This window comes from Podarcis liolepis (genome assembly GCF_965112155.1).
Source record: "Podarcis liolepis genome assembly, chromosome: 8".
NCBI lineage: Eukaryota > Metazoa > Chordata > Lepidosauria > Squamata > Lacertidae > Podarcis > Podarcis liolepis.
In genome coordinates, this window is record NC_139560.1 from 19070603 (window position 1) to 19097353 (window position 26751).

The 26751-nt window shown below is 42.0% G+C and overlaps 1 protein-coding gene across 4 annotated transcripts in view; it reads left to right on the plus strand.

Annotated features, from left to right (window-relative positions):
- CSMD3 (CUB and Sushi multiple domains 3) overlaps window positions 1–26751 on the plus strand; it is a 591548-nt gene that overhangs the window by 554739 nt on the left and 10058 nt on the right. For all 4 annotated transcript variants that reach the window (XM_083516434.1, XM_083516435.1, XM_083516436.1 and 1 more), the window contains 7 exons: window positions 904–1077; window positions 1416–1489; window positions 10050–10161; window positions 11147–11326; window positions 15331–15396; window positions 22700–22858; window positions 25473–25585. In XM_083516434.1, coding sequence (XP_083372560.1) covers window positions 904–1077; window positions 1416–1489; window positions 10050–10161; window positions 11147–11326; window positions 15331–15396; window positions 22700–22858; window positions 25473–25585 — 878 coding nt within the window. The remainder of the gene's footprint in view (window positions 1–903; window positions 1078–1415; window positions 1490–10049; window positions 10162–11146; window positions 11327–15330; window positions 15397–22699; window positions 22859–25472; window positions 25586–26751) is intronic.

Sequence of the window (26751 nt, forward strand, 5' to 3'; positions counted from 1 at the left end):
AGGACGGAACCCTGAGGCACCCCACAAGTGAGGGCCCAAGGGTCTGAACACTCATCCCCCACCACCACTTTCTGAACACGGCCCAGGAGAAAGGAGCGAAACCACTGTATAACAGTGCCCCCAGCTCCCAACCCCTCTAGACGGTCCAGAAGGATGTTATGGTCGATTGTATCAAAGGCCGCTGAGAACTGGTCTGTGACCGAAATAATAAAATTCATGCACATGAATAGTGGGCTAAAATATGTTATTGTTAGGTGGATTTGCTGTTTTTCTAGAAAAAGAGGTGCAGGAACTCACCATGAACACCTCCCTTGTTCTTTTATAAGGGCAATGGTGTGCAACTGAGAGGTGCCAGAACTGAGATCCAGTGAGTTGTTGCTGGAAAAAAACCCTGGATTTGTAGATAGTTAACTGTGCTAACCAATGGTCCCTCATTAGCCTGAGGAAAAAGTAACAAGTGGAGTGCTGCAAAGTTATGACCTGGGTTCAACATTTATGACTTGGATAAATGCATTTAGGGGATGTTCATCAAGTATGCTTATGATAGGAAGCTGGAACGGGTAGCTAATACTTCAGAAATTAGAATGAGGATTGAAGATGACCTTAACATTTTGAAGAACTAGGTCTTAACAGATGTTGGGGATTCTATAGCTGTCAGGGATTCTATAGCTGTCATTCCTTCATTACAGGGGATTGGGTTCAATGACCCTTAGGGGTCATTTTCAACTCTGCAGTTGTATGATTCTGCTCTCTAAAATTCCACATCACATAATGGAGCAGCAAAGGAGACAGAGTAGGAAACCTTGTGCTGCCATTCTACATCTCTAAACAAATTAATCCAATGAGTTTTGAAGCAATAACTATCAACATGTTTTCCATGTATTTCTTTTTTCTTCTCCACAGCAAAGTTTTGTGGTGACCCAGGAGTACCTGGTCAAGGCAAACGGGAAGGCAAGAGTTTCATTTATCAGTCAGAAGTCTCTTTCAGCTGTAATCTCCCATTTGTGCTGGTTGGTTCTAGTACTCGGATATGTCAAGCAGATGGTACATGGAGTGGATCATCTCCTCGTTGCATAGGTACAGTGGGACCTGCCCAAATTTGTTGCATGCTCTTCTCCTTTCTTTACACTTTTCACTCATGGGCCCATTTTCACTGGGCGCAATCCACAACAGCTACTTGTGTAGCAAAGGGTTTTGATTCCTGCAGACTGGCTCCCAAGGGTAGAGTACTGAATATTTGCTTGAATATGCCTCTGTATACTACCAATTAAGTTGCATTAATCAGTTTTGAGAATATCAGTTTTGAGCACCTCAGTTTAAATGCGGACAGTTTTGAAAATGAATGCATGAATTTGGTTGCAAACCATTATGAATTGAACAAGTCCTTTACTTTTACAATTTTCTCCTTGACTTAGAACCCACCCGTACAGCCTGTGATAACCCTGGAGTACCCCGTCATGGATCACAAAACAATACATTTGGCTATCAGGTAGGAATGACAGATGAATTTACATTTCATTCAACAACTGTGGTCTGTTGAGAACCACTCCTGCTTTACCAAACGTTTGTCAGCAATGTCTGAAAAGTTGTTAGTTGTGCCTTGCTAATTCTCGTCCCTTGTTTCACATTTCTTAAAATGCTACAATATTTTCTTTATTTTTGTTTTGTTGCCACATAAGCATAATGAGTCTGGGAAAATGAGCAAGGATGGCTCTACTGTGGTCTGAAACTGATCAGTTATGTGAAAGTCTGGAAATCTTTGAGCCCAGAGCTTTATCATTTTAGTGAGTTTTATATATCATTCAATTTTTATTTTATTTTCTCTCTAAATTTTATTGACATTATTAACAACCCAAAAGTGCAGTAGTGGGATTATGGATCCTCCAACCCTGTGGAAACTCACAATTTATATGAGCTCCCCCCCCCCCGATTTATTATGTTGGTATGTTATTACTTCTGATGATCTATGGGTTTCAATATATCATGCTCAAATCTATGTGGCTGAATGGCAATTTCAGTTTATAGGATCTTTTACTGTCACCCATACTTTTTCAAATTTTAAGTTTAAACAAATATTTTCATAACACGTTTGTGACCCATTTTTAGAGTAGAATACTTTGCCCCCCGTTTAATAGAAATACAAGAGTAGCCAATCTCATGCTGTTTGGAAACATACTGTGGACGTTTTCTTTTTAGATGTGTAAATGAAAAAAAAATCCCATTAAACATGAAAGACCTCCATATTTGTTCACAGAAATAAAATCTCATAAAGAGAGATTCTAATTGCTCCGGAGCTAAACTGATATAATGCAAACATGTCACCATGCTATCAGTAGGTATAGAAAAAACCAAGGCCAAGGTTCTCGCAGAATTTGCATTGATTTGTACTATATTGTAATGCATAAAATTCTGCATTAGAAAGTGCTCATAAAGGCTTGAATGCAATGGCAGTAATGCCTTGGGAGCTTCCAAAGCACAGCGAGCATCTGTGTTTGCAAATATTCGGCACAAATTTTAAAGATAGTTCAGTGTTTAAGGCTGCAATCCCAAGCACAGTTACTAGGGACTATGCCCCACTGAACACAGTCATGACTTACTTTCCAAATAAGCATGCATGAAATTGTACTGTAAGCACATCTGCCACTTAAAAAAGCCTTCTGGCAGAATTTGTAGGAAGCAACTTGAAAGAGTGAAGAAGACAGTAGTGCTGAGCCTGGAGGAAATGAAAGGGATGAATAGTAGGGATAGATATTCAGTAAATACAGTAGGAAAGATATAGCAGCCAAGGGAGAAGAGAAAGGAGCTTTGCAAGGCAGTAAAGGAGATTCAGAGCTTTGGGAATTGAGCAAGGATGACCCATATATTTTCAAGTTTTTCTCCACAGCCACAAAGGATCAGGAGCTTCTATTTTTAAAGAAGCAGGTCTGGGTGAGATACTATGTTCTGCCTCCATGGTCAAAGGCACACTGCTTCTGAATACCAGTTGCTAGGAAGCCAATGTGGTGTAGTGGTTAAGAGCGGTAGACTCGTAATCTGGTGAACCGGGTTCGTGTCTCCGCCAGTGGCGTAGCGTGGGGGGTGCAGGGGGGCCAGCCGCACCGGGCGCAACATCTGGGGGGGGCGTGCTCGCACTCTCAGCTCTCTGCCCCTACCTGGCTCACTCTCTCTCTCTCACTGCAGTGCTGGCTGTGCGAATCCAATCCGAGACGCCGGGTCGCCGCCCACTGTGGAGGGGGGGTGCCAGGCGTGCGGTGCGGAGAGAGAGAGAGGGACTATCTGGGGGAGGGACAGTGCAGCGGCCGCCCAGCGCAGCGCTGAGCGCGGGAGAGAACCACACCAGACCAGACCGGGCAGCAGCAAGAAGAAGCTGGCAGTGGCGGCAGGTTAGGGGTTAGGGGGCGCAAATTACTTGCCTTGCCCCGGGTGCTGACAACCCACGCTACGCCACTGGTCTCCGCTCCTCCACATGCAGCTGCTGGGTGACCTTGGTCTAATCACACTTCTCTTAAGTCTCAGCCTCACTCACCTCACAGAGTGTTTGTTGCGGGGGAGGAAGGGAAAGATGAATGTTAGCCGCTTTGAGACTCCTTCGGGTAGTGATAAAGCGGGATATCAAATCCAAACTCTTCTTCTTCTTCTAGAGACCACAAAAGGGGAGAGTGCTATTGTGCTCAGGTCTTACTCATGGGCTTCCCATAGGCTTCTGGTTTGCCACTGTGCAAACATACTGTTACAAAAGTTGGGTGCTCTCTATGCCAGACAGTAGCAAGAGTCCATGGGGTTGCAGGCACTCCCCCAGGGTCAGTGTTCCTTTGGAGAATCGAGAGACGGCAGAAAATGTTGTAGCTTTAAGAGATATGGTTTATTCAACTATTTACACCTACAGCCTGCGTGGAGAGAATCCAGATCTTACGGCATGGTCATTTCAAGATGAGCTTGTCCCCCACAGCAGTGCTGCCAGCCTTCAGCCATCTTGCCCAAGATGGATCCCAGTCTGTCTTTCCCCTTCTTCTTCCCAACAACCCTTGCTCAAGATTTACTTTGCCTGTCACCTCACACCCTTCCAACCTTGGCAACCTTCCAACCCCCCAGTCTCTGTTCACACCTCGGCGCAAGGGGGACAAGTTCTTTTGCGTTGCCAATAGCTTTCAATGGCCACGTATGGTTTCTTAATGGCCCTAGCTTGGCCAGGTCATTTTGCAAAGGTTATCCCATGAATAATTCTGCGGCTGATATTCCTCACTTCACATCCCAAATAATCAAAATCCTACATTTATTAATTTCTAGGGTTTAGGGGTCCCCCCCCACAAATCTACAACGATAGAACAAATCTATAACAATTGCCCAGACCCAGCAGGGCTCTTATTATGCCTTATTATCCCTGCTCAGTTGTAATGAATAGCACCGGAAACCATTGACCCCTATGTTTTTGTTAAACTCATACACAAGTTTAACTGCTCCAAAGCCTTCCAGACTTCTGCAAAAAAATGACACTGACCTCATATCTGAAATAAACAAGCACCTCTCTGCTTTCAAAGATTAGTATTAGACGATTTCCAGAATAAGGATCCCTAGGGTGAAACCCTACAAAACTTCCAATCATATGCTGTATATATATTATTTCATTTCTAATATTCTATGGTTCTGATTTCTCCACGATTTCACAGGCGCACTTGCTGGGCTTGGCTTCGTTTTGGAGAAGAGCTCACTGGGGGCATGGTATTTTTTGTAATATTTGGTTTAACTTGCAAATATATAAATAGACAAAGCTTTCACCAATCTGGTACCCTTCAGATGTTGCTAGAGCTGGCTGTTGACCATGATGCTTGGGACTGATGGGAGTTTAAGGCCAACAACATGTAGAGGATACCAGTTTTTGAAAGGCTGAAACAGAGCATAAGTAGAGGAAGCAGTGATACACACTGTCCCTGATGCTTTCAGAGCTGCCTCTTTTTTTTTCTCTCTCTCTGTCTCCCCCCACTGCATTCCTCCCCAGACTGTTGTTTTCCCCATACAGGCATTTAGTTTAAATCCTCCTCCTCTCCTTAGCTCAGAGAGAGGGAGCATCACCTTCCAGATTCCAGTGGTCTCTCCCATTAAAAACCCTTAAGAAACCTTTCCATCTGTTTCTACCATTAGCTCATGGAAGAAATCTACCAGCCATTTTATGGCATTAGCAAACAACTTGGCTGATATAGGTAATGGCAGCAATATCCGGCCAGCATTCGTAACAATACCTAGTTTCTTTCTTTGCTCCTTTTTTCTTTTCTTTTATAAAACACAGCCACAGGATCATAAGTATGTAAAGGCACCACAAGATGACACTTTTCCCCAAGCAATTTTTCACCCAAATGGGAAAAGATATGTGTGTGTGTTTGCATGTACTTTCCCACTGCAAAGGGATTTTATACAGAACAAAATCCAGTGCAAAGGGTGTACAAGCCCCAAGATGCCCTACACCAGTCTTCAGCTAGAAACTGCAGCCTACATTTTTTAAAAGGAAAACAAAACTCTGGGATGAGCATGACTCCACATGTCTGAACAGTTTTTGCATCTGATATTTGTTTCTGTAGCTGCCCATTGTCACCAATGTGGATCCTAATAAAATTGCTGATATGCATGCAGATGTATGCCCCCTTAGCCCTACTTTGAATCTCATCTGAGGCATGTAAATGAACCTGTAACATAACATGAACAATAATTCTGTGCATTTAGTGTCTGTGCCAACCTGCCCAGCACTTCGTTGTACTGTTGATATTTTCTGAACAGCTGAACAGATTGTACAAATGCAAAATATATTTTGGGTGTCAGATTTTACCAACTTCATCTGCAAGCTTCCAAAACAAATTGCTTCCATGAAATGAACTGTGGGCTTGAAATATTTGTGTAGAGGTACTGCTGGTAACATAGGAAATTGTTTATAGCGCTCTGACGACAAGCCATTACAGGACAACACGGCACTGAGCTGAAATAACTTGGATTTATTTGGATAAATCTGTCACGTATGCAATACTTTTAAGCTCAATTCTTTTCCCCCCAATTTATTTTGTGTGTGTGTCTGTACGTGTGTGTAAATTCAGCAACTTCCTTTTTATTAAACCTGAAAGGATCCAAGGCACAATCTGAATTTAGAAAGAAAAATAGATCCATTACGCTAGTGGTAGTCTTCTATTAGCTTTTGGGTCAGTTTTATGAATATCAGCATGGAGATAAGGAGCAACTTAGAAAGTCATTCTTTCCTGTGAATTTAATGCTTATGAAATGTAGGAAAGTGATAGCACAGGAAGATGAGTTTGTTTAGCAACAGAAAAGTGCAGTGTTAGATACAAAACAGAAATCAAAGGGTTTCCCCATTTCTTTTACTTGTTTTGTTTTGTTCTGTGGCTTCTACTTTTCCTGTATTCTTCTCCTACCTATTTCCTGTCTGACAATAGTCCTCTTCAGTTCAGACACTCAGTCTGAACTTACAATCAGGGAAGCATAAGGCATCCCTTGTGGGGTGGAATAACAAAATGAGGTGGAATAACACAATGACAATGTAATTTACTTACTATACGTAATAAATATTATAAATTATGTAAGTTATGCTATTTTGCCACAGCCAATGAAATGAAAACCACAGTTTTTAGTGGAAGATGAACTGCAGCAGACTGTAAACAGTGCTGCAAAGCCTTCTTATGTATATACTTTACAAGTATATATAAAATGAATTCCAGAGGTGAAGCATGCAGTTTGCTGCAGCTTTTAGTTTGTTTAGTGTATTTGCATCTTCCCCTTCCAAGTGTAACCAATGACTACGTTTGCTTTGATAAAACACCTGGAATATTGAGACATTTATATATAACGTCAGTCCAAGATTGTGTGTTTTGTGGTATTATATCAGTTATAACTTCAATAATGTGGGGAAAGGGGGAAGTCACAAATGAGATAAAGTGTGTGTGTGTGTGTTTTAATAGGTGGGTTTTCTGTTAGGATTTTTATCTCACCAGCTGCGAGGAGCAGCACAATGGTTGTTGAGAGCACAATGGTGTCTGAGAGCGTGAGACAGGAAGTCTCTGCTCGGTCTCAGTACTGTAAGAAGGTACTTTCGCTTCTGAGTGAAGTGTGCTCTTCTGTACTGCTGCTCAGAGACAGCAGACATGCTGGATGGAAGCTCTGTGTATAGACAATGTAAACAAAGCAGTTTAGAGCTACGGATTGTCTCTTCTGCAATGGGATGCCAGAATACGAGTGTGCTCCTCTCAGGACGGAGGGGTCGCTTATTACCAGTCTCTCTGGATTGAGGAAGATTTACAGCCAGAGGGTGACCACCGGAGAGACGCCTCGGTGTCTTGGGAAGGTGACGGCCTTCCCGGGCATTTTTCCAACACCCTGTTTTAACTGGAGATACCAGGAATTGAAGCTGAAAGCTTCAGCATGGAGAACATGTACTCTACTGCTGAGCTACAGCTCTTGTAAACATGGGCACCTTAACATTAAAGTTTTCCCAGTCCTAATTGAAGACACAATGATTGGAACCTGAAACCTTTTGCATACAAAGCATTTGTTTCAACAACGAGGGGGAAAAACCCCCAAAACAAATTCTGATGTCTAGTTTTAATAAAACAGAAACTTGTCTCAGATTTAGCCAACAGTGAACTGTGTTAGAACAATTTTGTGCAAGACATATTGATTAAATGTGAGAAAATCACATCAGGAAACTGACATTGAGAATACCAAAATGAACTTCAGGGCCTGTGATTGCCATCCTTCAAAAGGTAAATGCAACCTCTGTGAATATTTTAAATGGCAGTTACATGTACATAGGTTTGCTTTAGGATCAGTTTTAGGGCAAAACTAGATGTGATGCTTAACTTGCCTTTAGCAATCAGATTTTATAGATTTTTAAAAACATAAAACTAAAAAATTAAGAACAAGCAAGGGATGAAATTTTAATCTACCCCTCACCTGCCTCAGTCCTGATGAAAATCCTTCACTCTGTAGCTGCTCATAGCCCCAGAAGGAAAACACCCATTGTCACCAATGGGAATGTTCCACCTGGAGCTATTGGAAGCTGTGAGTAGGTGGGCACCATTTTTTTTTCCAGGCCCATGAGGAGCAAGGAGAATATTCAATTCCCTTCTATTAATTTAACCCCCCCAACAGCCCCCCAAAAACCATTGTATGATTGTAAAGACAATTAGTAACCCATCTGGTATAGCTCTTAGAGTCTTATTGGGTGACTGGGTGGCATGCAATTGGGCAATTAACTTCTGTTGGATGACTCTCTGGCAGAATGGGGGCAGGTGGGGTCTTCGGGAATGAAGAATTCTGATGTCATGACAGCGGGTTTTGCTCAGTGTTCTAGGAGTCCTGTCACAAGGGCTCACTTGCTTCCTCTCTTTCAAGGTAGAACATGCTGATAGGCATTTGTTTACCTCATTAATAGTCAACAATTGTCACCACATTAATTATTTTTAAAATCTGGAGATGTGGAGTCCAGATCTTGGAGCAGTGGGTATCAGACCTTCCAGCATCCACTAAGTGAGCAGGCAGCTTGAGGCTTGTGCGGAAAGTCCAGTTGCAACTATAGTTAACGATCAACAACAGGCTTCTACATCAAGTTACAGAAGCAGAATGAATCAGAAACTGTATTAAAAATAAAGCAAGCAATAAAGTCTAACAAATCTTACAAGGTAGAAGGCTTACATGAATGTAATTTCTGATTTAAGTTTAGCGCTTATGCAAAGAGCGGCATCTGTGTATGTAGTTCAGCAGAACTCCCCAAAAGCTTGAAAAAACCAAGCCATGATGGGGATTATGCTTTTATGTTGTGTGTCAGGAAGACGTTGAAAGATGGTTGTGTGGCAACAATCCAGTCAAAAGAGACACTGGAGGTGTGTGATGTCAGCACACAGGCTGAATCCCAAGGAGATGGGGGATTAGCACTTGATATTTATAGGAACTGGGGCAAGAGAGGTGTACATAGTGGGACTCCTTTTGGGTTCCTGTGAAATGGGTTTATCAAAAAGGGGAAAACAATATTGTGTGTAGTCAAGCAGTCACATAAAATATGGGCATTCTTCAGCTTGCCCTCATGCAAAGAAAGCTTTTAGCAGACCTAAAAGAGAGGGCTGGAACTGCTTTTTTTTTTTTTTACAAGTCTTTTTACTGCCCTGAGAGAAAACAGAACATGAAACCTATGCTAGGCTATTGTTGAAATACTGGTATTTGAAATGACCGTAAACTTATTTGCAATTAGCTGAGCAAATTGATGTCTGATTGGCTACGTGGCGTGTTTATTCTGAAAATAAATATTGCAATGTGAATATTGTGATATGAATACTGGAAAATTAACAACAGCTTCGCACTCATTGTGCTGCCCTTTTGTGTGCTTATGAGCTCCTGTGCCCCAAACATACCCTTACTCCCTTTTCTGCATTATGCCTAGCCACTCGTGTGTGGTTATTCTAGAACCAGCTTAGAGAAAAGGTGTAATTTGAGACATTTCAGAAGATTGTTAATTCATGCTATCACTGAAACACTCACGTTGCAGCCTGATTGTCTGAAGCTTTCATAACGGTTATTCATCGCTTTTAATTTTCTAGTATCTGTTGCGTTCAAGGGCAATAATGCTTCCATATGACAAACCTATCCCCAGTTGAATGAGTTTTAATTAACAGGTCATTGGAAGCCACTGTTGTCCCTGGCAGCAGAAGGAACTAAGAATTGTTTGTTGGGTGCGGCCAGGAAATAAAATGTTTTTCATAGTGCTACTTAAATGCTTGCAACAAATAGCAATAATGGTTCCAATAATTATTGAATGAACTTGGCTTTTCAGATGCTAATAGCCAAGAATTGTTGACTGTATAGACTTTGTCTGTCATCTTATTGCAATATCCCCATTGTTCATAGATCCTTTCGAGCAGCAGGTAGCAAAAAACCCCCACAGTTACATCTGAAAAGAAATAGGTATTATTAAAATCAGAGCTGGGGAAGGCGTAGAGATATTTTGTGTCATATTCACCATTTAATTTAGTCTTGACCAAATCAATATAATGTTTTCATAGGTGGGGAATGTCGTACAGTTTCACTGCAGAAAAGGCTACCTTATTCAAGGCTCTACAACACGCACCTGTCTTCCTGATCTTACCTGGAGTGGTATTCAGCCAGAATGCATACGTAAGTCCATAAGACATATCTTCTTGTGGCATTCAGTGTGTTTTAGTGGATTGTTTTAAGTTGTTATGTTGGATGCCATCCTGGTAATTTCTAGTTTAAATGTGGTATGAGGAATAAATGGATTGATTGATTTTATATATTGCCCTGCCTCCAAAAGAAGCCCGGGGTGGCAAAAAAAAAAAAAAAAAGTAATAAACATATTTAAAAAGAATACAAGGGCAGACTTCTGGTCCTTGATCTCAGTGGGTGTTTTGCTAGTGACTTTTGCTGGCTCATTATCTGCATCAAGGTTTGTTTTCCACAATATCCTAATGATATAGCACTGATGTAAACAATTTAAATATCATGAATCAGGCTATTTCAAAATAAGGTGAAGCACATCCAGACCTGTGTGCCTTTGCTAATTATATGGGGGCACGAGGCAGGACGGTTCAAGCCCCCTTTTCCTTTTGTGTCAGCCACCTTCGCTTCTGTTTTTAGAAAGCTACAGGAGTGGGCACGATTTGGTTTACATTAGAGGGTCTTAGGATGGAGTTTGTGGCTTTTGTTAAGGGTCCTCTTGCCTCTTCATGTATAATTCAAGCACTGATCATATCTGCCTTTCAATGCCATGGTTTATTTCTGTTAGTTTATATTATCATATTTATTCTTTTACCTTCCTCTCCAAAAGGAGCCCAGGGCAGCTTAAAACATTAAAAAAAACCCTGCAGAAAATATATATCTTAATACTTAGAAAATCCATAGTCTTTATTTTATTTTTTTAAGCATCAGTTAATATCCACAGTGTAAACAGCTTAGCATGGATCTTACCCCACCCCCTGCCAAAGCCTTGAGGAATGAGTGTGTTTTGACATTTTGTCGAAAAATAGCTAGTGTGGGGGATATCTAATTTTGTCTGGGTGGGAGATCCATACATGGGGAACTATGATTTTTATTTTGTCTTGTGTTTTGTCACATATGTGATGAGTTATGGCTTCCTTTTTAGCTCACAACTGCAAACAGCCAGAATCGCCAGCTCACACGAATGTTGCAGGGATGGATCTTCCTTCACTTGGTTATACCCTGATATACAACTGCCAACCAGGGTTCTTTCTCGCGGGAGGTTCGGAACACAGAGTCTGCAGATCTGATGGCACTTGGACAGGGAAAGTGCCTGTATGCGAAGGTAATTTCTTGCATCTCCTGTTTAGTTATTCAGGGCAGAACTGGATAGGATGGGAGACAGAAGACTGCCCTCACTCTCTGTCTCTCTTTATAGTTTCGCCCCCCCCCCCTTGTAATTTGATATTCCATGCCACATATCTTCTCATCCCAGCCAACCTGTGCTGTGAGAAAGGGGACAGAGGATGCACACAGTGATTATGTCACATTACACATGGACCCAGTTTAGATAATCATTTTAACTGGAGTAGCCAGTTTGATGATCTCCATGTGTTATTTGACTACAGCTCTCATCAGCCAGCTATCGTAGTTCAGCAACATCTGGAAGATACCACACTGGCTACCTCTGGTCAGTGGCAGCAGGGCGGGGCGAATCCAGAGTCTCTCTGCCTCCTCCCACTCAGCCACCCTACAGCTGGCGGGGGGAGGCAGCGGGTGGACCGTTTGGGCAGCATGGAGCCCGCATGCGCCCAAGTCACTGTGTCTCTTCCAGGAGAGATGCGTGGCTCGGGTGCGCTGCAGGCCCCGCGGTGAGTACCACCCAGCATTTTGTCACCCCCCTCAGTGGTGACAACTGGGGTGACCCGCACCCACCGCACCCACCTTCCTCTGCCCTTGCCCCTGGTTACCTGGCTACCATGGTTTAGGTATATGTCTATGTGATTACATTTGTCTGTTAAGAGTTTGTGATTGTATGGTGCAGTGTGTAATGTTAAGTTCGGAAAAAGCAATTGACCCTAGTGATAATTGTGGATGAGATGAGGTTTAAACCTTCGGTTCCAGGTTTAGCATTCTATATACAACACCGGCTCATTGTAAATTCTCTCCCAAGAAACCCCACACACAGAGGGTTCAAGATTTTGTCCAGCATTATTTTCTAGGTGTACAGAAGTTCATCTAAAAGTGTGGTATCCTTTAAGAATGGAGAGATGAAGAGTAGGTAGATAAGCTGTTGGCATGTTTCTTTAAATACTCTTTTCCCTTTACACCTCTGCTGCTTCTCCACCCAGTTTCATTATTTTCTTGGGGGGGGGGGGGAGGATAAAGTTTCATGTTTGTAAAATAAGTTAACTGGAGTGCAAATAGTATGAAAGACCAGGCTGGTATCATTTCGTTCAGTAGTGCAAGTCATTCCACTGGACAGCCTGCTTCAAAAAGGGTGTTCTGGCATAAACTTGTGGAGCCTTTTTGATCTTATTGATACATGCAGAAAACCTGAAGGAGCCTGTTTCAAATGGGAAGGTCATTAGGAGAAAAGCAGGATGTTCCCTTGTCCTCTGTTGTTGCTGATGAAAATAGTCTTCACAAAAATGACTGCACTGGTGACTTTAAAGGAATAAAGAATTGTGTGGCTTTCATCTGTCTCGTAGCGATTCAAGTTACAGAAGACATCACAGTAATAAGGACACGTGTGGCAGCTGCAAAGTTGGTCTGCCTTTATCACCCAAACTTCTCTTTCCTTTCATAGATGCTTTGTAATTTTTGCGCAACCCTGACCTATAAGGAATGCGTGACTTTGGTTCGAGAAGATAAAACTGGTGTCATTTTCCAAACCCTTTTAAGAATATAGATTAGTGCTTAGGACCATAAAATGCTTGGCAGCCCTACAAGATTTCTTGCAAGGTGCATGGGGATGACAATGGGTTTGTGACAAGGTTCCATTGACTTAGGCAACCCCCCACCCCAGACAGACAGACAGAATATACTTTGATTTTCATTTGTTGGCTTATCTGATTCTTATTTAGGTAAGTAGCTGTGTTGGTCTGACGCAGTCAATATATATATTACGAAGACACCAAAACCTGCATTCCTGTACCCGTGAAAATCTACGAAAGCATATATATATATATATATATATATATATATATATATATATATATATAAACATTGTCCAGCAGCACCTCAGAGACCAACTAAGTTTGTTCTTGGTATAAGCTTTCGTGTGCATGTATCTGAAGAAGTGTGCATGCACACGAAATCTTATACAGTGGTACCTCGGGTTACATAACGCTTCAGGTTACATACGCTTCAGGTTACAGACTCCGCTAACCCAGAAATAGTGCCTCAGCTTAAGAACTTTGCTTCAGGATAAGAACAGAAATCGTGCTCCGGTGGTGCGGTGGCAGCAGGAGGCCCCATTAGCTAGAGTGGTGCTTCAGGTTAAGAACAGTTTCAGGTTAAGAACAGACCTCCAGAACGAATTAAGTACTTAACCCGAGGTACCACTGTACCAAGAACAAACTTAGTTGGTCTCTAAGGTGCTACTGGACAATTTTATTTTATTTTATTATATATATATATATAGAGAGAGAGAGACTGATTCTTATTTGTTGGCTCTCTGATTCTTGAAATTTTACTAAATTTTGATCTGTTCACTGAACTCGTCTAAGAATGCATGAGGCAGTTATCAGTTATGTACATGGAGGCCCTACACACTGTCCCAACAAGTGGATCATGTGGTGTCCAGAGTAGCCCTCCATATTCTTTCAACACACACACACACACACAGAGAGAGAGAGAGAGAGAGAGAGAGAGAGAGAGAGAGAGAGAGAGAACTTTCAAATAAATTAGTGTTGAAAGTATTTCCTTTTAAAAAAAACAATATCCACAAGTACACCAATCTCAAGTGCCTGGTAGCTAGACTTTACAGCTTCTTACACATCAATTAAGGTTCAGAGGAGGAAAATTTCCCCCTGTTGGGTTCTTCATATCAGGAAGCATGAAGAGCTAGGAGGCTGCAGGGAGCTGGAGAAATGATTAATGGAAAGGGAAGCACACTCACTGCCCATAACCAGCACACTATGATAAGGTCAGCTGAACTCCACACCATCCAAAATCTTGAAGTAATTCTAAAGTACCTCGCAAATGAAGCAGAAGAGCAAATGCCTCTTCCACGGGGGGGGGGGGACCTTTGAGAAATCTGGGGCATTGGCTTCAGCAGATCACTAACTAAAATAGGGGTTCTTTTGTGGAGGACTATATATATGGATGCATTGTAGGAATTGGCGCCTCTGAGTGCATACATGCAGCTGCTGCAATTTAAGTAAGTGCATCTACCCTTATTTTAAAGTCATGTGAATCACAGAAACAGCCCCCCCCCCATTTCATCGTGCAATTGATTCTTCCACAAATCCCCAATGGCAGCCCCATTAATTTCTGCAGGCAAATGTGTAGGTACTGCCAGACAATGTTCATCAAGCTGTAACATCCAGTAACTTACTGGGATTTGATCCCACACAAGGCCAGAGCTGCAGCCAAAGCTTCAACCAGCTGTAAAGCACTATCAGTGCACGGCACTCCTGCAAAAGGAGCTGTGTAAAACGCAATGCTGAGACAAGGTAGGAGGCCTCCAAAAGAGTTTTCAGCAACTTCATAACAATGCAATTCATATTTGGGGAAAGACATGATCATAGAATCATAGAATCATAGAGACCACAAGGGCCATCGAGTCCAACCCCCTGCCAAGCAGGAAACACCATCAGAGCACTCCTGACATATGGTTGTCAAACCTCTGCTTAAAGGCCTCCAAAGAAGGAGACTCCACCACACTCCTTGGCAGCAAATTCCACTGTCGAACAGCTCTGATGATGATCAGCTCTGAACAGCTACACACTGTCGAACAGCTCTGATGATGATCAGTTAAAATACTGTGTTGCTTTTGTAAAGCACATACAGCCTACACTATATTTGGACTGAAATCTATGGAAGTAATCTTGATTCATAGAACCCCTGGGAATTGTGATAGAACTATGAGTGTACTAAAACAAGGCAGTCTGCATCTGTGTTGCAAGATGATGTCAATTGAACTGAGCTCCCACCAGATTTGTCTTTCGGATTTATGTTGGTTTCCAATATAGATACGTGAGAAATGTCTCGCCTCTTTGCTTATTTGCAATTTAATGACATTGGTATTCCGTCTTTGATCTATTTGTGTCTATTTCTACATTTAATGTATCACAACCAGCATAGATGTAATAATAACTTATTTTGTATTACTTATATCAACAGCTGGTTCAAAAATATTGGTGAAAGACCCTAGGCCAGCTTTGGGGACACCAAGTCCTAAATTAAATGGTGAGTAACTTACTTTATTTATTCATTTATTTATTTATAAAAATCCTTACTGACTAGGCAGTTCAGAAACAGAACAGAAAAGATTTGCACAACATATTAGCATTGCGGCCTACGAGGATGTTAGCTTGCTGTTGATATTTCATTGCCGAATAAGCACGAGACAAAAACATGAGATATTTTGTCAAAAAGGAATGATGCAGTGTCGGAATAATTCTGTTTTTGCTCTTCACATAAATGGCAGCCTCCCAGTTTAATAGGATGTGTTCAGCTACCATTCATCTATCTTTTCCAAGATGTGGTGCTGCCTGGGTTGCAAAGTCATTTCTCAGCTGCCTCAAAACAACAGTGCTCTTCAGAACTGATATACATAAGATCTGTTGATAGCAGAACTCGTACTACTTTCAAACTATTCCATTGATAAATCAACAGCTGAATTTGTCCACAGTATGTATCAATATTGCACTGCCGCAGTCTGTATATTAAGGAGAGGGAAGACAGTATTTTGGAAGAATCAGGCTTACTGTCTCCTCCCACCCCCCTCCCCCGCTTCAATCCATTCAAATGTTACTGCATTAAACCTAAATTCAGATAAAAAGTCTCCTTGTTTCTTCCTTTTGGGAAAACAGCCTCATTATCCACTGTTGTCAAATGTGATCCTGCAATACATGTTTGCAAACTTTAGTAGTGTTGAAGGCAATTAAGTTAAGGAATAAAATCCATTCTTCTATTCCAGGGTTTTTCCATATGTGCATTTTTGCAAATTTCTAGGACATGATGTATGCTTTCTTGATATAGTAAAAAAAAAAACATAAGGAAAATGTATATAGCATATGGATTATAAAGACAATTTTTGAAGCTTTATTGAACTACTGCTACAAAGCTTTCAGTAAAAGGGAACATTAGAAGAAGAAATCAGTGCATGACAGTTTCTGCAAACCCCCTTTCCAGCCCAGCTGTGTCCTTACCTGCCCAACACTTGATGTCATGTATGATGCCAGATGTAGAGCAGGTCGCCATGGGTTTGACCAAAATGGTATTGCAGGCCAAATGTGAAGATGCAACAGGCCTAATTAGGCCCATGTGCCAGAAGGGCCCAGAAGCCATGGGCCCAGGAGCAGTGAGTCCACCGGTGGCAGGGGCCTAGATATGAGAGAGGCAGTAAAACACAGGACAAACATACTGACTTTTGATTAGAGGCCTCCTGAGAACTGGGTTTACTTGAAAGGAGAATCCTGAATCCAACGGCAAAACCTACCCAGAGATAGTGGGAGGCTAATTGGCTTGAGTATAGTTGGTGGAGACATTATAGGGCCCCTAACCTATAGGGGTTGAGGAACACAATGAGTTATTTGTAGGGATGGAGGTATTGGCATCCTTACATGGGGAGCTCTGGGAGTCTTGAATGTCTTGTTGCATGAGGTGCGAGGATGAGTCCCGAGGCAGTGCTCACACTCGTGTGTCTCTGCACTGTCCTCTGGCATGATCCCTGTTTGCATTCCCAGCACACCCTATGACAAGGATTGCATTTGGGTGACTGAGCATTTAGGAGTGGTATATTACAGGGCTATAAGTAGCCTAGCAGTGGGCTGAGCCAAGCCACAAGGAAAGTTGAGCTGTCTTTCCCCACTGCTGTTACAGAGATCAAAGTCTGAGGGTTGCTTCTCACATTGTCTGATCCAGAAAGGTGAATCCATGTAATACATGCCTTTCATGCAAATCACATAATGAAGGACAAATAAGCCTTAACAAGGGGAAATTGGTGCCCAAAGAGCAGCAGATCAGGGCAGGGGACAGTGCCTGCAACACACCCCCAGGTACTATCAGAGGTAGTAAGGTTGGACCATCAATTTTACATCAAAATATGTAACCATTCATTGTTACCCTAGACTCAATTACATTATAAGATGTGTCTACACAATGAATAGTGCATCTGTATCTCATTCTCTCTCACAATGCATGCACACAAAATCTTCATTTGTGTATATGACCTAGCCAACAGCAAGCATCTTTAAATCCCATGTAAGCATGAACTCGAGTCATGCTATGGAAATCAGAGGAAACTAAAAGTAGTTAACATTGTCTTTACAAAATTGAGAAGGGTTAATTATACATTTTGAGTGTGCAGTTGGCAGGGTCACTACTGCTCAGCTTGATGAATTATGTACATATAACATATAATGCAATAACCTGTCATTTAGCTAGCATTTTTGGTCCAAGTATTGACAACCAGAAGCATTAGACAGCAATTGAAGAAATCAAGGAAGACAGAAGCTCAAAACAATGATGGGAGCTAGACATTGCTAACAGTTGTATGGCTTCACACACAAACCTACACATTTACTTATCTTGTCTGCGTATATGGAGTGCAATGCTTATTGCCACCAGTTGTGATACAGTGTTCTTTCATCAGTGTTGCTACCATAAATTAATCAAAAGTGTGAGGATGGCAAATAGAGTAAATGGGATGGGATGGTGTAGGGAGGACAAAATGTGCTGTTGACCCGTAACACCTCCTGGATATATCTTAGAAAGATGAATCGCTGAGAATGATCATCTGCTGAAAAACTGATGGATAGAAATTGATTCACAGAATAATAGGATTGTAGTGTTGGAAGGGACCCTCAAGGGTTATCTAGTCTGCGATGGCTCCTCCCCCTTTGTGGAATGCTCTCCCCAGAGAAGTTTGCCTGGTGCTTTCATTATGTGTCTTTAGGCACCAGGTGAAAATACAGTCGTACCTTTGTTTTTGAACATCTTAGTTCTCAAACGTTTTGGCTCTTGAATGCTGCAAACCCAGAAGTGTTCTGGTTTGCGAACTATTTTTGGAAGCTGACGTCGGGCGGAGTTTCCTGCAGCCAATCAGAAGCTGCACTTTAGTTTCCGAACGTTTTGGAAGTTGAACGGACTTCCGGAATGGATTCCGTTCGACTTCTGAGGTAAAACTGCACTCCTCTTTTGGGACTATCCCCCCCCCCATGATAGTTTATTATTATTGTTGTTGTTGTTGTTGTTCTGCTATGTAAATTATGTTTCTAATTTTGTACACTGCCCTGAGATCTTTGGATAAAGGGTGGTATGTAAACTGAAATCATCATCATTACCATCATCATCATCCAACCTGCTGCAACGCAGGAATTCAGGATTCCTGATAGCTTTTAAGAGCCACCAGATGTTGAAGAAAGTGACAATTTTCCAGCTGAGGGGGCATTCGTGTGTGTATGTGTATGTGTTTGTGAAAATGAGTGTACTTGAGTGAGCTGGAGGGAAAGCTCAGATTCGCTGAAGATGAGGCAGCTAAATTTGCAGGGCCATTTTCTGGCAACATCTGGTGTACTATGGTGGTTTGGTTGTGTTGTACAAATGCCTCTTTATTTCCACTTATAATTTACTTAGGCATACATACAGTGGTGCCTCGCAAGACGAAATTAATCCGTTCCGCGAGCCTCTTCGTCTAGCGGTTTTTTCGTCTTGCGAAGCAACCCTATTAGCGGCTTAGCGGCTATTAAAGGCTTAGCGGCTATTAAAGGCTTAGCGGATTAGCGGCTAAAAGGCTATTAGCGGCTATTAAAGGCTTAGCGGATTAGTGGCTAAAAGGCTATTAGCGGCTTAGCAGCTTAGAAAAAGGGGGGGAGCGAAAAAAAATCGGAACACTTGCAAGACGTTTTCGTCTTGCAAAGCAAGCCCATAGGGAAAATCGTCTTGCGAAGCAGCTCAAAAACGGAAAACCCTTTCGTCTAGCGGGTTTTCCGTCTTGCGAGGCATTCGTCTTGCGGGGCACCACTGTATTTTTAATCTACCTTTCTGCCATTCCAAAGAGCCCTGGTCCCTTCCCACAGAATGTCTTTTCCTCAGAGGGAAAGCCCAAATCAACTAAATTTGAACATACATACTTAAAAATGAAGTGAAGTACCCTCATTGCAGTCAAACATAAAATATGTAACATTGTTTTACTGGATCTCTTTAGATTTTTATTTTTCTTATTCTGCATAGTTATTGGTGTGACCCCAATGATTTTATAATGCTTCACAGTCCTGAGATTCCCCATCTTCAAATCCAAGTGTGAGATTATATTCTCCTGTTGAAATTTAAAATCCTACCTTAGTGAAATGAGTGAATCATAGAATCATAGAGTTGGAATAGACCACAAGGGCCATTGAGTCCAACCCCCTGCCAAGCAGGAGTGAATCCATTGATTCTGCTTTGCATTAGAGCTTAGCTCAACATTCTGCACCTCCATCTATAATAATCAACATTCATTTATTCCAAAAGGATTCCTTGGTAAGCTTTAAGAAATGACTAGAATGCACTTTAAAAAGCCTTACTTAAGGAACATTTGTGTGTGGTATACCCCAAAGAGTAAGTTAAAAACCATTATGAAGTTTTAACTCTGTTCTAAATGGTCCTAAATAATTCACATACTTTAAATACAGCAAAGTTGCAAAGCTATGGACACCTAGAATGCTTGGAATAAGTTGCATTGAAGGGAGCCTTGGCCAGAAAGCATACATATTGTTATGAGATGGGGTGGTGGTGGTGCTAGGCTGTATGCGTGCTTGAGCCCCTTCTAAGTCCTGGATGCAGCACAGATTCAATTCCTGGAATGACCAGGCTAGCTTCCTGGTGAGATAATGGTCCTCTAAGTATGGGCCATTAAAGTAACAAAGGAAGTGGCTCTGTGCCAGACAGAAAATGGATAAATGGATGCTGCTGCCCCCCTCCTTGAACTCGCTGGTAGTTAGAAAGACAAAGGCAGAGTTGGGAGCTCAGTGATGTGAAGCTGGAAGGCTGAAGACTAGGGAGCTGGGAGACAGAGCTATGCCTGATTTCTATTCAAGCAGCCTTGGGGGCTGCTGAAAACCTGTATGTCCTGAGCTCATGCCAGGTAGCACATATACCATCAGCTCCCAGTTGGCATGAGAAGACTCTGCCTGTTTTTGTTTTGTATAATGGATTTGTCGTAGTGTTTAAAATGTAAACCACATTGTATGCCTTGGCAGGAAGGTAAAGTATAAATCCCATGAATAAGTGAGTAAGTATAGGATCTCAACATAACTTGTGTAAAAGCTGAATTCAGCAAGACTTGCTTCAAGGAAAGCAGGAACAGGTTGGGCTGCACCTGATTTTAAAAAAAACTAGCTTTTCAGTTTTAAAATACAGGATCATAAGCTCAGTTGGTTAGAGCATGTTGCTGTTAAGACAAAGGTTGCAGGTTCGATCTCCATATGGGACACCTGCATATTTCTGCATTGTAGGGAGTTGGACTACATCATGGGTAGGCAAACTAAGGCCCAAGGGCCGGATCCGGCCCAATCATCTTCTAAATCCGGCCCGTGGATGGTCTGGGAATCAGTGTGTTTTTACGTGAGTAGAATGTGTCCTTTTATTTAAAATGCATCTCTGGGTTATTTGTGGGGCATAGGAATTCGTTCATTTCCCCCCCCCTCCAAAATATAGTCCGGCCCCCCACAAGGTCTGAGGGACAGTGGACCGGCCCCCTGCTGAAAAATTTTGCTGACCCCTGGACTACATGATCCTCAGCGCCCCTTCCAATTCTATGATTCTAAGTAATGAGCTAGCACTGAGATCTGAATGCTATTTGAGATTATGAAATAAAACTCCATGAACTAGGGATTGCTTCAGTCCACATTTTAATGCAAACCTACCTTATTCAGACTTCCTAAGCTATGCATGAACTGAAACACAGCTAACCCTTCAAAACTGGCCCTTCCTTCTCCAGATTTTGCAATGCTGTTCTCCAACCCACAAAAGGGTGAACCAAAAATGTGTATATTACAGGAAAATATGTGTAACAATGCATGTATTAGTGAAAATAACATCGTATATGGGGAAATTGCTTGTAAAACTTAGGAGAAATTTGTGGGACAAACCTGAGATGGAGGAAGGGGTCAGTTTTCTTCATTTGCACAAATAACCCCATGGTCTTGGGATAAGCCAACAGGTGCAAAGTCAGCCAAGACCGTTGCTATGGCAACATCCCAGTGCCATTTATATAAGTGATTAAGGCACGTCAGCTCATTAGTCAGTCATTGAGTCTTGAGAAGTGAGTCGGAGTCTGTGTTACATCTTCAATTGCTGGGGCAACAGAAATACTTCATACTTTGCATATCTGTATGTGCATAGCTTGCAGCTTTAATTATATATCAACATCCAAAACTCTATTACTGAAGCCTTCATCTTCTGCAACAGTAAACTATTTGGACCTTAAGCTGCCTCTGTGTGGTGACTGGAACTGGAGGCAACTTCCCCTGCATGGGTTTCTTACCACAGATTCCCAACAAAATCTGCACTGAAATCGTGACAAGTTTTTCATGAGGACTTTAAAAAAATGAATCACTGATTAGACTGGAAAAATGAGAAACTGAAATTGACATGTTTAGCAACCCTACCACGAGTTTAATACTCACTCAATCTTCCAAAAACATATATGTTATTTAAAGGTATAGCATCACACGTATACTTATTCTTGTTGTTTTTTGTAATACATGCGAAAGGAAATCAGTTAAGCAGTCAATGTGGCTACTGACCAATGATCAATGTGGTATTTAGTATGTGCTTTCAGGTGAGACATAAATGCTCAGAATATCTCTCTGCGGATGTTGGACATATGGAATCCCATAGAATCGTATTTTGGCTTCTAAAAGTTATCCTTTAATTTCTTCCCACATGTTAATAATTCTTTTATTTATGAATAATTAATTGAGAAACAATGCTCTTTTCTTCTTTGTGGTTTCTGTGAAGTCCCATATATGACCTGAGCATTCACATGTCACAACTTTTGCACCCTACAAGGACAGGGCTGTCTCTGCAGCTCCATTTGGTAATGGGATTTCACACTGTTTAAGAAATGGAATATGTCTGGGAAACTACCTAGAGCAAATTTTGGGTGGGGGCACTGCTGGGGGAGAGGAACAATTTCTGATGAATAGACTCTGTTAGTAGAATGACACCCGCTGGATTTCATCCTCTCTATATAATCCGTCTACATGCAGGCATAAAAAGTTGGTTAAAATCTTGTCTTTTGACTGCATCATTTCAATATGCATGTAACATTTATTATTAGTTTTCCATTAGGACAGGTGCAGCTCACAGGTGCTTTCTCAAGCACCATTGCTGTGCATTATGTGTATATGGGCTAGGTTCCATGACGATCATAAATATAATTTCCAATATCAAAAAATAATTGAAAAGGAAGGAATGAGCATCTATTCTCATTTTAACCTGAGCTATTGCAATCCAAATATGGCTATGTTCATTAACATTTTGGATGTTTTCCCCGCTACAGTTCCTGACGATGTGTTTGCCCAGAATTATATATGGAAAGGCTCCTACAATTACAAAGGCAAAAAGCAACCCATGACCTTGACAGTTACAAATTTCAATGCAACGTCCGGAAGAGTGAACGCCACACTCACCAACAGCAACATGGAGCTGCTACTTTCAGGTAAGGTCATGGAAGTAAGCAATGGCCTCATATTTCTCATTCCAGTCCCCCCTTGCGAATTTAGTGAAGCTTGCTTCTGAGTAGGCGCATATAGGAGTGTGCTATCGAGTATGGCTGAACCATACCAAGTATTTTTCAAAACAAAATAACAATAAATAAAAAATATGTCCTTTATGGAGTGATATAGAGGAAGAGAGAGAATTATATTAGTCAATGAGCTGCTTCAGATTATATTTTGTTTTTTTGCAAAGATAATAGAACACACAGCGGTTCCAGTCACATGGAAGTTAGAATGACCTGATTTGGCTCTACCTTGATCACGGAGATCCTCTTGTGGGGCACATCCCTGTCCGTTTGATGTTAGTAGGGACTGAGCCATTATTGGGGCAAACTCTGCCCTGTGGAACTCCATGCCAGTAGCATTTCGGCAGGAACTGCCCAGCGTTCATTCAGATGTATTCTGAAAACTGCATTGTTTGCTTTTTTAAAAAAACTAGCAAGTATTGACATTAATTATTTAAAGTATATTTTTATTGATGCTTTCTTAATTTTATTATGATTTCTGTATGTTGTATATACTTCATATACTTTTATGAAGCACAGTCTATAAACATTTCAGTCAATCAATAAATATATGTGGGTAGCTGCTCGCACATAGGTTTTTTACTACGCAGACATCTCTGCCAATCCAGTGCTATGCAGGATGCAAGGTTTGTGCTAGTGGTGCTGTCCTCCTCCCCTGCTCTTATATGTGGAGAATGACAGAATAGGGCTGACATTAATGTAAATTTGCAGGCAGCAACAGTGGCTGGCTCCTTATAAGAGTCCATTTACTCCTAGCCATCCTTGCTAGAGTCTGCAGTAGCGCTCCATCATAATTTGCCAGGCAAAGTAATCCAAGGAATTTATCAGAGAAGATAATTCATTCATCATGCTAAAACCTGTCAGTTTAACTTCAGCTTTTAATATTTTCCTGAGCCCAGTAATTCTTTGGCAGCGAAAGGAGACATCTGGCAATAGCTGGGTGTGTGCTGCCTCTTGGCTGATCAGGCTTAGACACGGATAATAATTTAAACCATCGGAACACAATGTAGACTTAAGGCCTGACTAACTTTTCACATTGATTTCAGTGGGACATAAAATGTACCTTAACTTAATCTGGATCCAGCCCAGAGTGTATTCTCTGTCACTCATTGCCCAAACGTCTGCTAGCCTTTGGATACTAGAGCAGAGGGAAAGAGCAACGAGGGGAGGGGGAATCAGGGCAGGTTTGCCCTGGTTTCTGCCCAGACCACAATGATAGAGGTTATTTCTTGAGCTCTTTGCTGAGGCAGAGAACAGGTGGTGAGTGTACAAATGGTCATAGCATCGGGGAGAAGCTGTTTGCTCTCAGAGATGGGAGTGCTGCTGGTGACCAGGCTGTGCACATCCCCCAGTACCAGCAATGACCTGGTACCCTCTCCAAATTCCATTGCTGTGTTGCATGCCATGGCACCTGAGCCACAAAGCTCCCAGGAGAACAACAAATCACACTGATAAATAGTCTTTTGGTTTATTGGTTCAAATAGGCCACAACTTTATTGGTTACAAATGGGAGCGGTTTGGCTTAGGCATTGGGGTGAAGCCAGTCTTTACTCTTGCCTGCCTGCAGGGGGTCCATGGAAGGGTAAACTACAGATAGGGGGTACCCTATAACTTACATCAGATAGTGGCACCACCCCAAGGGGCTGTGACGTGGCCCTAGCCCATGCCCAGGCTTCGGACAGTATTCACACCCCTTTAACAGGATACCCTTATTGAGGAGGGGCAGGCGAAGACAACAACCTCCCCTCCAACCAAATGAAGGCTTACCCAATGCATAATCTCACAAAAGTGATGATTGCTACTAGGTAGGCAAAAACCAAATGGCAGGTGCTAATTTGCGAAGGGGAAAAAAATTCTACCTGGTCCCAACAACATGGCGACCAAGAACTGCCATAGCAAGGTTGTATCAGAGCAAAGCATGAGAAGAGGGTGGGTGGGTAGGGGTCTCCAACAAAGAGGCAAGGAAGAGGGAGCTGGCCGGCTACACTGAGATTAAATGGCCTGTGGCCACACCCACCCTGGCAGCAGATTGCCTGGGGCTGTCCCCAGCACAGATGACGCTGCTAGCCATGACGCTGGAAAACTGAGGTTTGGCTGACTGGTGAAGAGATTTCCTTTCCCTAGCAAGAAAAAGGGGAGCCATCTCCTGAGTGGGGGAAGTGAACACCTACAGCCTCAGTTTCCTAATATCAGTCCCCTCCCCCATCATCATCCTGTTCCTTGCTGTCATCTTCCTCCTTTGTCTGCATTTCGGTCTGCTGGTCCTCTACTGAGCCCAGCAATCCCTCAGGACTCATGGCAGGGATGAATAGATAGATAGCCAACATTCCACACTGCTAATCTGAATGTGTAATTACTCTAACAGATATTTCTTCTAGTCCATTGTTAACTATCTGAGCAAAATGTAAATCGTTGACCTTCACACCTTGCCTGCATGATTGTAAGGACTTCCTGTGGGAAATTTGAAGGTATTTTTCTTAGCTCAAATTACTTACAAGTGGCACAGATCAACTACTTTTATATTTTACAGGGGTGTATAAAAGCCAAGAAGCCCGTTTAATGCTCCATATCTATCTCATTAAAGCACCATCCCATACTTCTGTGAACAAACTGAAGGAGGAAAAATGGGCTATGGATGGCTTTGTGAGTATAGTTCCAGCAAAATCCAATACTTTCTTAATAGGAAATGATGGCTTGTGCATGAGACCAGAAAAAAGACGTTTTAGAAATGAAAGTTTAATTAGCAATGCTGAAAAATGGGATCATACAGACGGATGCTGACAGGGCAAGAACAAACGTTGGTGCTAGAATGTAGTGGCATTCTGAAAGGTCTGGGGAAATGCCACTGACTGGTTTCAAAGGTAGAATTATTCTTAAATAGTACTTACAGTTTGAGCAGGCACTTGTTCGTTTCTTTGAAAAACAAGTCTGCATCAACACTTTATTGTAAGAGCATGAGGTGCTTTCCTGTTCATTTGCTTTGCATTTTTACACCGAAAGTAAGCTGCTTTATCCATAGCAACCCGATGGAGTAAATGGTTTGTAGGAATACAGACCGATTCTGTTGCCTGGAACTTAACTTCAGGAAGGGCATAAGGCACAACCCAGAATTAGGCATTGTGTTACATGGGAACCATGGGCCAGAACCAGCAATAGCATCACAGTCTGTGGTGGCAGAAGATGTCAGAAGTGTTGCATGGAGTGCAGTGATGCTTCATGGGACTCTTGAGGAAGCCGCCTTATATCAAGTCAGATAATTGGTCCATTTACTTCAGTATTGGCATCACTAACTGGCAGTGACTTTCCAGCTGCCGGGAGCACAAATTGTTCCTTCTACAATGGGTGAAATACATTCTATCTATAAGGACAAAACCTAGATTTGTTACAATGGCAACACTCTGGTTCAGTATGGACAGCAAGCAAAAACCTGCATCTTCTAGTTTTTTCAACATGGCGGCATTTCTAGGTATACATTAGCACAGGAAAATTCATAGGGTTTTTTTTTTTTTTAGCAGCAGTGTAGCTAAGCTAACCAAAGGTATGATATCATGGTTTTCCTGCCCCTATTCTAGTAGGGGTGAGGACCCAAAACAATGGATTTGTGTTACACAAAAAAAGGGAGATTCTGACTAAATGTTGGGAAGAACTTTCTGACTAGAAAAGCTGTTCAACAGTGGAACAGACTCCCTCAGACTGGAACTTCTGACATCTTTTTATACTACAAAAGGGTAGGGGGCAATTTGGACTGCAGTAGTGGCACTGGGACAGGGAAGCTCTATACATTTGCACCTGCACTGATTCCCCAACTT